Below are 15,227 nucleotides of genomic sequence, written 5' to 3' on the forward strand. Positions count from 1 at the left end.
CTTCCTTTTCACTCGATAGTCCTAGCAATAGGATGGAGTCTCACGGGGCCATCTTGGGTCATGTGGCCAGGCAGCATGACTTCCCCTCTGGAGCGGGTGGAGGGGAGTTAGAAAGAGGTAATTCCCAAGGAAAACCAGGGATCAGAATATGGGAGAAGGGAGGCAGGAGTGCCAACCGATCAATCCACCTCCCTCCTTACAAATAAAGCCGTTCACACACACCCCCACCTGCCTCCTCACATGTCAGCTCTTCTGGAGATCATTAGGACCTCAGTGTTTTGAATGTATTTGCAGCCATCTTTTCATGCAGCCGTTCATGATGGACTATCTATTATAAACCCACTCCATTCCATAACAGTTCTTAGCGCTAGAAGTTCAGAGAAGGGCAAGACATAGCCCTGTGGTGAAGGAATACAGAAGAGCAGGCTACTCAGTGCTGTGATTAGAAAGAGCACAAAGGACAGTGGGGACTTACAGGTGATGAATGCACATCTTCCCATTGAGCCCATGAGAGCAAGTCACACGCAGAACTGGGCTGGTTCTACCTCTTTAGTGTATCAGAGATGTGGCACTCGGCAGAATTCAACATAGTAGTACTGAAAAGACAGTTCAAGAAGGAGCCATCCACCCAAATTCATTCTCCTCCACCTTTATTTTCTTTCTCACTTTCCACTTTCTTTCTGTACCTGTTGTTTTCTAAGAGACGGACACTCACCCTGGAAGCTGTTTTCTTTGGGGGAGTAGAATTTACTGGAAATTGTATTTGCGATTATCCTAAGGAGGGAGTGCGGAGGCTTGAATTCTGTCTCTCTCCCCCTTTGACTCTCAGCGGCGTGTTCATCCACTTTGTGGTTTGGGGTGGGCAGGAAGACGCACACCCAGATGGGCTCGCGGAGGCCCGCGCTCCGGCTATTGGGAAGTGCTCCGCGGTCACGCTCCAGTCTGCTCTCTTTGTTCTGAGTTTTCTGAGACCAGCATTAGTTTTCCCTGAGGCTTGGAATTTAAAAGTCAATAGCTGGGGTTGTCTTTGAAGGCAGTTTTCAGGGGTGGGGGCGTGAGGGGGTGGAGGGGTGGAAGGGCACCGGGAGGCTCATCCCTGAGCGACTCTGGTACTGGGCAGACACATATTCGATGGGTGTCTGACAGCGTTTTGACGAGTTGCCAAGAGTGCATCGGAGTCAGAGGGCCATGGAGCAAGCCCAGCCGGTGGAACCTTTTTAGCAGAAACACAGCAAATTTGGTTCATTCCAGTAAAAGCTTTTACTGCCTCTCTCCCGGGCTCGCCAGGGAAGGACCCCGGAATGCTGAAGTTGCTCACCAGGCGCGGCTTATTCCCAAGCTCATCTTCCTCTTCAACGAGCCAGGCCTCGCCCCCTCCAAGATACCCACCATCATTGCCATCCTGGGCTGTCAGCTGAGGGGCCACTTCAGCCTCCAGGACTTGCGCAGGTACTGCGCCAGCTCCCCGGGGCGAAGGGCAGAGCCTCGGGGCTGTTTAAGGAGGGAAGGTAGGCGCCAGCTCTCCGCTGACCATGCTCAGCCCAGCAGCACTGCCCCTTCAATGCAGCAGCAGGTTCTATTTCCTTGGAACCTCCTAGGAGTTTCTCTGTTCAGGGCGGAGAGCTGAAAAAAGGGGTGGGTCCGCTAGACTCCCCAGCAGGCTGTGTGTTCACTGCTCCCTGGTGCTCGGACACACCTCGTGTGCCAAGAACTCCAGAAATTCCGTGAGCACAGGCATCCTCACTGACCAACAACCCAACATGCCTGCCTTTTGCAGACTTCCCAAAGGATAGTCCCCACTGGCAGGACATTCACCTTTTCTGTCCTCATCCCTGTTTGTTCTGTTGAGCTGGCAGAGCCAGAGTTAGCTGCTCTGATGAATCCTGACAGATCTGAGAAGTCTTTGGAAATATCACATTGATCACAGAATAACGCGATTCCCCTCAAAGCCTCCCTTGAAGCCGCATTTAGGTGGATCACTGTAGAAAACCTTCACGTGTGTGTTTAGGAGACAGGGGCTGAGCCCACATTTGAGCGTGTCCTTCTCTTTCTGTTTTAAGAATCGGGCTGTTTATTGTGTACACCCTCAAGCCTTCATCAGTGAACGAGAGGCAGATCTGCGTGGACGGAGCCCCGCACCCCTCCGTGCCCGGTGAGAAGACCTTTCCCAGACGCAGCAGGACAACCACCGTGTCCTGAAGGCAGCAGAACGACCCCCATGACGGCCCTGAGAGGAACATGCTGTGGGGCCATTGTGCATGAGAGACTGAGGGGGAGGAGGGGGAAGGCACCCACAGCCGAGCTGTTGTTCCCACACGGTGGCTTATGAGGTCACATCTCTATGATTGTGGTCACGAATAAACGCAAATTGTATGTGCTTCCTTCACAACCTGGAATGGCTTCCAAGGCCTCCAGGATAACACTCAGTTCCCTGTAGATCAGCAGGTGGGAGCCTTCAATGCCCCAACCCTTGCCTTGCTCCCCTGATGAGCCCCAGCTTCAACACTCTGAAGCACATACACGTCCTAATGTGTGACGGTCCGCCCGTCCATCCATGCTCTGCAGGTGCTGTTTGCTCTGCAGGAGTGCCTCCCTTGCCCTGCTCCCACCCCATCTCACCCCGCTAGACCAGCCGTTCCCAGTCCCACAAGCCAGGTTAAGTCATCTCTTCTGTGCTTCTAGAGCCATTGCATTTAATCTCATGCGAAGGTCTGTGATTTGTTTCTCTGAGTCTCTTTCTCCCTAACCAGACTCAGAACTGCAGCTACATCGTGTTCCAAATTCCCTCTGCTAGGGCAGATATGAGGGGGACAACTACTGACTGCTTTGCCCTGGGTCCTCTGGATCTGCTGTGTCCAAGATGGGAGCCTCTAGCTGCACATGGCCATTTAAATTTAAATTCTAATTAATCGAAATGAAATGCAATTAAAAATTCAGTTCCTCAGTCACACTAGCCTTGTCCCAAGTGCTTGATAACCACGTGAGGCTAGTGGTTACTGCACTGGACAGGACAGATAGAGAACACTTTTACTGCAAAAGATTCTCTTAGATAGTGTTACTCAGTCCAGATAAATTATCTCTTATCCTTAGACCAAGCCTGAAAAGTAGGAATTACTATTCCTATTTTACAGATGAGGAAACGGAGGCTCAGAGAGATTAGGATCTTAATGAGAGATGGGGCCAGAATCCAAATAGAGGGGACTCTGACTCTGGTTCTCCAAGCTGCCTCATCAGTTCTATTTCTGCAGCATGGTGGGTGTGCCCCAAATTGGTGGTAAAATAACTGGTTAACCAAGGGGAAGAATGAATGGATAATGAGAAGACAACAGTGCACTGTTTCGTCAACCCTTCTTCTCATAGGGACTCCACGCTAAAACTTTTATCTCACTAAACATCTTCTATTAAGACAATATTTGCATGGCCTTCAGGGTTATAATAACACTTCAGAAGTAAAGTTTCTTCTTCCGTTGGATCCATATACCTCTTGCTACAATTCAAGCTCTATTTTTAGTGCAACATAGACATGCCAAAGGTCTAGCCTAGAAACAAATTGAGAGCAGGAACTCAGATCAAGGATCATAATCTTCACTTCTTTGCCCCCAGTGCCTTGCATAATGCCCAGCATGTAGTAGGTGCTCAGGAAATGTTGCAGCCTATGATAATATAAAAAATTCCTCTGCTGGAAGGAGAATTTGACCTTATCATTTTTAGGATTTTTTTTTGGGTGGAGGGTGGGGAATGGGGAGCATCAAAAACATCTCTAGTTAAAGGGAACTTTAGGAACATTTCCTGAAATTCTTTTTAAGCATTGCATGGAAATCTAGAACTGAAAGCCAAAATTTCAAGTCCCATCCATGTCTCAACTCCTGGGAGAACTAAGCATTTGGTGAATACGATTGCTTACTGCAGCAAATATTGTCTCTTTACATCCGTTTTTTCTCAAATCTGAATTTTCTTTTTTGTAGCTGGAAGTCAAACATCTGGAAAGACAATCTGGCTCAGAAACCAGTTGCTGGAGATGCTGCTCAGTGTAATATCTTCTTCCCGACTTCATCTGTCCTCTGAGTAAGTAGCTCCAGAAAGAGTGATTTGGCATGAAGCTGCTTCATACAGGGTGCATATTAAAACCTTTTCTTAATGAAAAGTTTAGCATCCCTGAGTTGGTTTTCTGCAATGTGTTCTCTGCACTAGTCAGAAAGAAAATTATATTTTCTCCACCCAATAAAGCAAACCTTGCCCTAAGATATTCTGATGCAAATGTTAAATGGGCATGAGTAACTCAAAACAGATTTGGTGTAATTACAATAAACGCTTTTTTGTCACCATTGCTATAGTGTCATTGTTATTGTTTTGGCGGTTGTGATAATTACCGATTTTGATGTCCTATACTTGGCAGACAATAGAATGGAGAAATGGTTAGCCTAAATAACATCTATCAAGGAAAAGGCTTGCCAAATTCTTCTGCTATTTACTGTTATTTAGCTATTTTTCCAAGTTGGAAAAAGAAGTATCTGCCTTCAATTAACTTTCAAAAACAACGTGTAATCATAAAATTCCATGAACTCTCTCCGACTGCCTGCTTTATCTCAGCTCTGGAGTCATTAATTCAAGAACTATTTGTTGAGTATCTCCTGTGTGCCAGACACCGTTCCTCCCTCTGAGAATGCAGTGCTGAGTAAGACAGTCCGGATCCTTGTTACTCTCACTGAGTTGACATTTTAGTGTGTACGTGTGCTTGGGGCAGGGAAGAATCAGGGTGGGGAGTTACCCCTCAGTAAAACGGCCTTTCAAATAGTGCTTAAAAAGTCTTTACGTGTCTAGAATCAAAGCATGGTAGAACTGGAAGATGCCTTGGAGATGAGCTAGTCCCTTCCTTTTCACTTTTTTGAAAAGGAATGTAGTGTAGTGCTTAAGCACCTGGACTCTGACAGCCAGACCTCCTGGGTTCAAATCCCAGCTCTGTCCCCCAGGGACCTCGGGGAGGTTACCTAAGCCTCCCCTCTATGCCTCTCTTCTACTCATCTTTACGAGGATTAAGATAGTAGCTGCCATAGATGGAAATTATTATGTGGATAGCTCTGAGCATGGTGCCTGGGATACTATAAATACTCCATCAGCTAACCACTGTCACCATCACCACCACCATTCTCATTACCATCATCATCACTTCCACCAACATCCTCCTCCTCATCATCATCATAATGAAGGAAGATGACCAGAGCTCGTCAAGAGCTCTGCCAAAGTCATCCCATTAGCAAACGGAGACATGACTAGAAGAGAAGATGGTCTCTTGACTCCTAGTTCTAGTGGCCACGCCCTCACCATGCCTCATCTGGCAGCTCGTGCTGAGAACACTGCCCGGCCAGGATGGATCCTTCCCTGGCTCTCACGAGGCTGAGTCCTTTGCTGAACCATTGCCCCTGAGGATTGGCTTCCCATCTCCCTGCCCTCCTTTTCCCTCTAGCAGGTCTGTATTCTCTAGACTCATCGTTTTAAAATTCATTTTTGAAAGTGACAGTTAAACATGTATTTTTTTCTGTAAGCCAATAAAGGTGCATAAATATTGGACTATTCCATTTAGATTAGTTTTGAACTAAACTGTGTTTAAGAAGGGAGTTCAGTAACCATTATGTGTTTTATGTGACTGCATTGATGTAATTAGATGGTGGCCATTCAGACACTGTGTAAGCATGAATATTAGTGAATAGGGCTATCAAAGGGCCTGCATATTTTTACATCTATTGGTACATAGTTTCCAACTGCTTTCAAAAGCTTTGGCCAACTTACACTTCAGCCATTAATAGGCAAATTCATCTATTTCACAGCAACCTTGCCAGCATTTTATTTTACCGATCTTTTAAAATGTAGCATGTACTTTGCTAAGTGATGTCCAGATATTAAACTTAACTTGCCTTTTTTAGGTGACTAGTGAAGCTGAACGTTATTTGAATTTTCTGGACATGTCATTTGCTTATGGGCTGAGAGGTAATTTATAGCATTTATTGACCCCCTTCCCCCTGCAGGACAAAGGAAGAGATGTTTCTGAACCTGGGGCCCGATTGGTTCCTGCTATTCGTGCAGGGCCATGTGCACCCCAGCACAGTGGTGCTGGGATTGAAGCTGCTGCTGCACTTTTTGTCAAACCCCTCCCTCCGCGGGCGATTTAAAGATGGCCTGTCTGCGGGGTCCTGGGTGGAACGCAGCTCTGAGGGCGTGGACATCCTGATGGGTGAGTGTGTGGTCATCTCCAGGAGGCAGGGTGCCCCCTGTGGTCTGTGAGTGAGGACCTGCCAGGACTTGCTTGGGGCTTTCACAGCTCCGTACTGTAGGATCACCTTGACCCTGACCCCTTCCCTCCCATCAGCCCCAGCCCCCTCTGACTTCCTTTTTAGGATCCCACCATGGGCTCACTGCTCTTCAGATGCTGGGGATTTCTTCCCATTCCTCAAAGCCTCCTTAGCTCTTTCCCTCTTCCTGGGATGCTTCCCCAACCCTTAGTACCGGCATGGCTCTCCTGTTTGATGTGGATTCATCCTTCAGCTCTTGATTCAAATGTTATTTCCTCTAGGAGAGGAGGAGAGTCCCGTATGGATTAGGGCACCTTTTATACTCTCTCTTTTTTTTTTCATAGTGCTTATCATCATTTATACATATTTATTTAGGTATTTAATTCTGTAAAGTCTGTCCCTCCCACCACATCGTAAGTAGTTGATAAAGGCCTGGGGTTCTGTATATTTTGTCAGAACACTATGTTCTTATTGCCTAATACAAAAAGGTCTTATTGCCTCTAGGGTGGTAGGCACCAAATAAGCATCTGGTTTTGAACAAATGAATGAGCATGTCAGGAATAGGAAAAATTCTTGTTGAGCACTTTCTTGTGCTCCAGTATGTGTGACATATATTTCCATCTGGCATCTCTGTGGGATGGGTGGGTGGTAGGGGATTCCTTTCTGCGCCCAATTCTCACCTTGACCAGAAGCAACAGCAAGTTTTCTCAATTGGATTTTGTGCCCCTCCCCCTCATAATAGATAACCTGAAGAGCCACCCTCCCACGCCTGACCAGAGCCCCTGCGTGCTTCCTGGGTTCCAAGTCTTGAGTGACTTTCTGGCCCACCATGTTCATATTCCGGAAGTCTACCTCATCGTGTCCACCTTCTTCCTACAAACACCACTTACAGAGCTGATGGACGGGCCCAAAGTAGGTTCTTGGGGTTCCTGGGATGGAGTGACACACTTGGCTTTCTGATTCTGTATGACCAAGGCAGGTCCCTAAGACTCCCCTCCCCTTCCTCCATGTTTTTCCAGCTTTCGTCCTGACCTACTTCCTTCCCTAGCAGTCCCACCCCTGGCTAGCTTTTCAAATACCCTTCACTTCTTCAGCCTCTGCCTCTCATGTCCCTCCCAGCAGGTCTCTGTTTTTATCAGTTCCTCTTTTAAGTCTTTCTCCTTCTGGGCACAGCTAGAGAAATCACACGATGGCGGGGGCCACACGGGGAGGTGAATTGCTCCTGTAACAGACATAGAGCCTCAGTTTATGTCCTCCAAAGAAACATGTCCCTTTACCTTAGTAATGCCCCTGCTATTCCCCTGCATTCTAGCGTGACCCTTACATTCCCCGAGCCTTCTGGCCCACAGACGCCCTTTGCTCAGATGACTTATGTCATGGTAGGAGTAGAGGCCCCCATGAAGGGGGCATTGCCTCAGGACCCCACCCTCCACCACTTGTATATTCCATGACCCTCTTTATCACCTTCTCTCCACTGTTGCTGGAAGAGCAGCTTTTCAGGGCTGGTCTGGATTCCTTCCACTCCTTTCTTGAGTGACCTCACCCCTTATCATCCCTTCTTCTATATTTTCGGCATCTCTTTCTACTGACTCTTTCCTCATAGACCATAAGTATGATAAATTATGTCCCACCTAAAACCAGAAGCTGCCCCCTTGACTCACACTCTTGACCAGCTCCTGTCCTGTTTATCACTCTCCTATTTTTCCTTGGCCAATTTTCTCCAAAGAGGAGCCTACACTCACTGTATATACCTTCTCACCAGCCTCTCGTTCACTAACTCACCGACTTGCACCAAATCCAAGACTTCACTGGCTCCTGTTCCTGTGGGATCACGTTCAGAGTCCCCCAGCCAGCATCAAGACCCTTCCTGATTGGATGTCTCACTTGTCTCCCCAGCCCAGCTTCCTTTCTCGCTGGCCCTTTGTGCTGTGATCCTCCTGAGTCACCTCCCCAGTAAGACCAGCTTCTTTGTCCTTGCCTGCTCTGGGCCTTTAATGAGCCCTTTCTCCCACCATCACCTGCCTGGAAAGGTGTCTTCCCTCAATTCTCAGCTCAGATGCCACCTCCTGCTTAGACTCCCTAGACAACAGTAACCATTCCTCTTTGGGCCTCATCATGCATTCACCTTTGCCTTATATGTCACCAGCACATTTACATCTGCTTCTCTCCTTAGATACTGAGCACCTCAAAAATAGACCCCGCCTCTTACTCACCTTCCTGGGCACCTGACAGACAGACTCAGAAATTGTTTTTTTGTCTTAATAGAGTTGAGTTAAACCACACTGAATTGACAGGGGTGGAGGGGCACCTCTTTGCAAATAGAGGGCTAAAAATTCACCTCTCGTACATCCTTATATTTGACCTATCTCAATCTTGATATATGCTAATAGTATTAGAGATCACACTTCAAAATAAAGTTCTTAATATGCTGTGCTAAGTTAATCAAAACGCTATATTTTAATTTTTCCAAGACTGTATTGCAGGAAACAAACATTTGCTGAATGTCAGGACCCGTGATAGATGTTTTACATATTTTATTTTCCTTGATATTTATAACAATCCCATGGGGCAGTTAATGTAATCTTCATTACACAGAGAAGGAAACTGAACTGCCAAGAGGCTGAAAAGCTTGTGTAAGCCCAGTTTTTTAAGAGGCAAAGTCAGATCATCCTGCTTGTCAGCCCCATGTTCTCTCTGTTGCACTCTGCAGTTGCCCTAAAGCCTTTGAATTTGTCACATTTTCTATAATCTCATTTATAAAAATTCATTAAAATTGATTGGGAGATTGACTATTTGTGATGTCAGACCAAAAGAACTAAATTCGATACCAGTTGCTGGTGGGTCTTCAGCACCATCTTGGAGGTGTGCATTTCCCTTATACCCCATTAGTGGGCTGAAGCTCCCTGAATGGGCCAGCCACCTGGGCTGCTACTGTGCTGTTTTGCCTTTCCCACTGGGGGCCCTGGGAAATGCCATGTGCTGGCTGGAAAGCCGGTCGGTCCCCTTGCTGCATAACCACAGGTCTCTTTACATCCCTTGCCTCCTCTTTCAGGACAGCCTGGATGCCATGCTTCAGTGGCTCTTGCATAAGCACCACAGGGAAGAAGTCCTCCGGGCTGGGCTGTGCACTGAAGGTGCCCTGCTGCTCCTGGAGATGCTGAAAGCCACCATGAGCCAGGTGAGACCCATTCCCCACATGCCGAGACGGGGTTCTGACAGGAAGACAAGCTCAGAAAAGTCAACCTTGATTTTTCCCAGCAGCTTCCCAGTAGTGCTGATAATTTGCAGGTATTATTCAGAAATCTTGATAGAAGAGGCAAGGTGATAACTTAGGTGCTCAATGGGAAGCCCAACCTAATTGTCCCCAGTGGAGTTTATGGGCTCTTGCCAGAAGACATCTGTTTTCCATTTGTTTAAACATTTGACTTTCTTCACTGGGAGATTTAACGACTCCAGTCGAAGGGAACATTTCTGAGCAACTGCTTTAAATTGGGAGCTTCAGGGACCCTGTGGAGGGGGAAAAGGGGTCTCTGCCCTCAAGGAGCTGACCTCTACCAGGACAGGTGGGCCTCTCGAGTGAGGGACCCATGAGGTAGAGAGACCTGTCTTAGAGAAGACAGATGCCCGCTTGCTACAGACATGACATGGAGAGCCTTTGATTCAGGCCTTCAAGGTCCACCTTGAAGGTGGATGGAGAGGTTATTTTAGACCTGGAGGCAAAGGCCACGTGCCCTGTGAGCAAGAGTAATTGAGAGCCAGGTAACAAGAACACCCACGAGAGGCTGAAAAATTCTGGCTTCATTCTATAGACTCTAAAGGCAACTGGAGGTTTGAGATGTGTGGGGAAACCTAATTGCTTCTGTAAAATGATGCATGGGCCTCCCTGGTGGCGCAGTGGTTGAGAGTCCGCCTGCCGATGCAGGGGATACGGGTTCGTGCCCCGGTCTGGGAGGATCCCATATGCCGCGGAGCGGCTGGGCCCGTGAGCCATGGCCGCTGGGCCTGCGCATCCGGAGCCTGTGCTCCGCAACGGGGGAGGCCACAACAGTGAGAGGCCCGCATACCGCAAAAAGAAAAAAAAAAAAAAAAGATGCATGATTACCTTTAAAATTTAAATAAGAAAAAGAGTAGAAAGTAAAAATAACCTGAAATCACTCCCATCCAGAGGTGTAACCACTGTGAACTTTAGTGGAATATCCTTCCAGACACCTCTCTAAGAGTATACCATATCCTTAGAGGATCAGACCATATAAATTTCCTTTGCCTTTTTTTCTCAACATTTTGTTGGTAATCATCTATATTTGAAGATGGAAATTTTTGTTGCTTCTCGGAATGTTTGTTGTTATCAAAAGACTGTAATGAACTTTCTCGAGCAGACATCTTTTCCCTCTAGTTTGATGACCTCCTTAGTGTAAATTCCAGGATGTGGGATAGTGGGTCAAGGTGTACTTCATGCATTCTTTTTCTCAGGGAGGTTGCAGTAGACATTATACATGTACATTCCTCCTAACACACATCCCACCGTCCTCTGTAGATGGGCTTGGCCCGGTCCTCACAGCCTCAATGACACGGCCAAACTGATGAAGTTGAGTTCTTTTGCATTTATTATCACTGAGATTGATAGCATTTTCATATGCTTATTAACCATATCTACTTATTTTACTGTGAATTGCATGTTTCACCTTTTGCCAACTTTTCTGTGTGTGTGTTGATAATGCTTGGAAAGTATAGATCAAACTTCTTGCTCTTTTTAAAAACAGGAATGTACTTAATTTTTATTAAATACTCTTTTAGCATATAATTAGATGATCAGATGGGTTTTTCTTTTAAACATTTACCTCTGATGAATTATATCAATAGATTTCCTTGCATTCTCGCAAAGATGTCACTCTGTTCTTATCCATTTAGCATACTTCCTTATTCTGCTTGTAAATATTTAATTTATGATTTTGAATTCATATTTATAAATGATATTATATTGTGGTTTTCTTTGTGTTATATGTTGTCAGGTTTTGATATCAGCATTATGCTAGCTTTACTAAAAAAAGACTTCTTTCTTTTTGTTCAAGATGATGTTAAATTCATGACTTATATTATTTAAATTGTTCCTATGAAACTTCTTGGGCCTGAATTTTTCCCATTATTGCCTTGCTTAGGCTTTTAAATGTCTCCTTCACCTAGTTTAGGTAATTGGTAGTTTTAAAAATCTTCCCATTTATTCAGTTTGCACGAATGGTCTCCTTTAATTCATTTAATTTTCTCTGTGATTATTTCCCTCTTCTTAATTTGTAAATCCATGCTCTCTCTTCACTTCTCCCATTACTTAAGGAGCTGAGGACTTGTGGATTTGTAAGGAACCAACTTTGGATATATTTATCATTCCCCTAATTTTTTTCTGGCTAGTTCTAAAATTTTGATATGTGACATCTTAATTTTTTGTTGTTTTCTAGAGTTTCTGTGATTGCAGATTTAAAGACCTTTTTGATTCATCCTTTTCAGTGTCCATGTAGTTGAATTTTTTGTTTTCTTTTATTGTTGTTATTCATTTCCAGTTTAGTTTTGTCCTAGTCAGGACATGTGATCTTTACACTTTCCATCTTTGGGAAACTTATTCATGGCTCCCTTGTAGACCTAATGTGCAACTAATGTAGGGATGCCTGAAAAAAATGCATATTTTCTGTTTGCACCATAGAGAGTTTGTTACCCTTTTAAATCAATGTTATTTAGAAAGAGCAAACCAAAAGAATAACATGAAAGCATTTAAAATAAAGAAAATACATAGTATGCTGAGGGAAGTAAGAAAATAAGGCCAAACATTTACTTTATAATAGCAAACATAAAATGGTTAACTGTCATATAACAGACATGACCCTTAAACTGGGTCAAAAAACAAGACCCAGTCTTCTGAAATCTAACAAACATATAACAAAAGCAAAGTCACTGGAAGATTATTTTGGTTCAATGAAGATATCTGCCATGAAAGCATCATTTACCAAATATGGTAGACAAGCATCAAAATCTAAAAGGCAAAAACCGGAAGGATAAGAGAAAAAGGTCAGAAATACAATTGTAGTGAATAATGCTAACATATCTCTCTCACACAGTTTATTTTATTTTGCTTGGAACTTTACTTCGTTTGCTATTATTCCCTTGCACAGTGTACCCATCGATTTGTTTGCCTGTTCTTGGACTTAATCTCAGTGGAATCCTATAGTATGTGCTCTTTGGCTTCTGGCTTCTTTCACTCATCATTATGTATGCTGGTAGTTCATTCTTTTTTTTGTTTGAAACATCTTTATTGGAGTATAATTGCTTTGCAATGTTGTATTAGTTTCTGCTGTATAACAAAGTGAATCATCTATATGTATACACATATCCTGATATCCCCTCCCTCTTGCGTCTCCCTCCCACCCTCCCTATCCCACCCCTCTAGGTGGTCACAAAACACCGAGCTGATCTCCCTGTGCCATGTGGCTGCTTTCCACTAGCTATCTATTTTACGTTTGGTAGTGTATATATGTCCATGCCGCTCTCTCACATCGTCCCAGCTTCCCTTTCCCCTTCCCTGTGTCCTCAAGTCCATTCTCTACACTTGGGTCTTTATTTCTGTCCTGCCCCTAGGTTCTTCAGAACCATTTTTTTTTTTAGATTCCATATATATGTGTTAGCATATTGTTTTGTTTTTCTCTTTCTGACTTCATTCTGTATAACAGACTCTGTGTCCATCCACCTCACTACAAATAACTCAATTTCATTTATTTTTATGGCTGAGTAATATTCCATTGTATGTATGTGCCTCTTCTTTATCCATTCATCTGTCGATGGACACCTAGCTTGCTTCCATGTCCTGGCTATTGTAAATAGTGCTGCAATGAACATTGTGGTACATGTCTCTTCTTGAATTATGGTTTTCTCAGGGTATATGCCCAGTAGCGGGATTGCTGGGTCATATGGTAGTTCTATTTTTAGTTTTTTAAGGAACCTCCATACTGTATCAATTTACATTCCCACCAACAGTGCAAGAGGGTTCCCTTTTCTCCACACCCTCTCCAGCATTGACTGTAGATTTTTTGTTGATGGCCATTCTGACCGGTGTGAGATGATACCTCATTGTAGTTTTGATTTGCATTTCTCTAATGATTAGTGACGTTGAGCATCCTTTCATGTGTTTTTTGGCAGTCTGTATATCTTTGTTGGAAAAATGTCTATTCAGGTCTCCTGCCCATTTCTGGATTGGGTTCTTTGTTTTTTTGATATTGAGCTGCATGAGCTGCTTGTATATTTTGGAGATGAATCCTTTGTCAGTTTCATTTGCAAATACTCTCTCCCATTCTGAGGGTTGTCTTTTCGTCTTCTTTATGGTTTCCTTTGCTGTGCACAAGCTTTTAAGTTTCAGTAAGTCCCATTTGTTTTATTTTTGTTTTTATTTCCATTTCTCTAGGAGGTGAGTCAAAAAGGATCTCACTGGATTTATGTCATGGAGTGTTCTGCCTGTGTTTTCCTCTAAGGGTTTTATAGTGTCTGGCCTTACATTTAGGTCTTTAATGCATTTTGAATTGATTTTTGTGTATGGTGTTAGGGAGTGTTCTAGTTTCATTCTTTTACATATAACTATCAAGTTTTCCCAGCACCACTTACTGAAGAGGCTGTCTTTTCTCCACTGTATATTCTTGCCTCCTTTATCAAAGATAAGGTGACCATATGTGCGTGGGTTTATCTCTGGGCTTTCTATCCTATTCCAGTGGTCTATATTTCTGTTTTTGTGCCACTGCCATACTGCCTTGACTACTGTAGCTTTGTGGTATAGTCTGAAGTCAGAGCGCCTGATTCCTCCAGCTCTGTTTTTCTTTCTCAAGATTGCTTTGGCTATTTGGGGTCTCTTTTGTTTGCATACAAACTGTGAAATTTTTATCCTAGTTCTGTGAAAAATGCCAGTGGTAGTTTGATAGGGATTGCATTGAATCTGTAGATTGCTTTGGGTAGTATAGTCATTTTCACAATGTTGATTCTTCCATTCCAAGAACATGGTATATCTCTCTATCTGTTTGTATCATCTTTAATTTCTTTCATCAGTGTCTTATAGTTTTCTGCATACAGGTCTTTTGTCTCCTTAGGTAGGTTTATTCCTAGCTATTTTATTCTTTTTGTTGCAATGGTAAATGGGAGTGTTTCCTTAATTTCTCTTTCAGATTTTTCATCATTTATGTATAGGAATGCAAGAGATTTCTGTGCATTAATTTTGTATCCTGCTACTTTACCAAATTCATTGATTAGCTCTAGTAGTTTTCTGGTAGCATCTTTAGGATTCTCTATGTATAGTATCCTGTCATCTGCAAACAGAGACAGTTTTACTTCTTCTTTGCCGTTTTGGATTTCTTTTGTTTCTTTTTCTTCTCTCATTACCATGGCTAAAACTTCCAAAACTATGTTGAATAATAATGGTGAGAGTGGGCAACCTTGTCTTTTTCCTGATCTTAGTGGAAATGGTTTTAGTTTTTCACCATTGAGAACAATTGTTGGCTGTGGGTTTGTCATATATGGCCTTTATTATGTTGAGGTAAGCTCCCTCTATTCCTCCTTTCTGGAGGGTTTTTATCATAAATGGGTGTTGAATTTTGTCGAAAGCTTTTTCTGCATCTATTGAGATGATCATATGGTTTTTGTGTGTGTGTGTGTGTGGTACGCGGGCCTCTCATTGTTGTGGCCTCTCCCGTTGCGGAGCACAGGCTCCGGACAGGCAGGCTCAGCGGCCATGGCTCACGGGCCCAGCCGCTCCGCGGCATGTGAGATCTTCCCGGACCGGGGCACAAACCTGTGTCCCCTGCATCGGCAGGCGGACTCTCAACCACTGCACCACCAGGGAAGCCCGATCATATGATTGTAATCCTTCAGTTTGTTAATATGGTGTATCACATTGATTTGCGCATATTGAAGAATCCT

General features: G+C 44.2%; 1 protein-coding gene across 1 annotated transcript in view; it reads left to right on the forward strand.

Annotated features, from left to right (window-relative positions):
* The window catches only part of WDFY4 (WDFY family member 4), a 294,420-nt gene that overhangs the window by 125,593 nt on the left and 153,600 nt on the right, over positions 1–15,227 (forward strand). The window contains exons 26-31 of the mRNA XM_082637674.1: positions 1,288–1,449; positions 2,061–2,152; positions 3,966–4,065; positions 6,024–6,229; positions 7,030–7,199; positions 9,340–9,465. Of these exons, the coding sequence (XP_082493800.1) occupies positions 1,288–1,449; positions 2,061–2,152; positions 3,966–4,065; positions 6,024–6,229; positions 7,030–7,199; positions 9,340–9,465 (856 nt within the window). The remainder of the gene's footprint in view (positions 1–1,287; positions 1,450–2,060; positions 2,153–3,965; positions 4,066–6,023; positions 6,230–7,029; positions 7,200–9,339; positions 9,466–15,227) is intronic.

This window comes from Mesoplodon mirus (assembly GCF_964341445.2).
Source record: "Mesoplodon mirus genome assembly, chromosome: 2".
NCBI lineage: Eukaryota > Metazoa > Chordata > Mammalia > Artiodactyla > Ziphiidae > Mesoplodon > Mesoplodon mirus.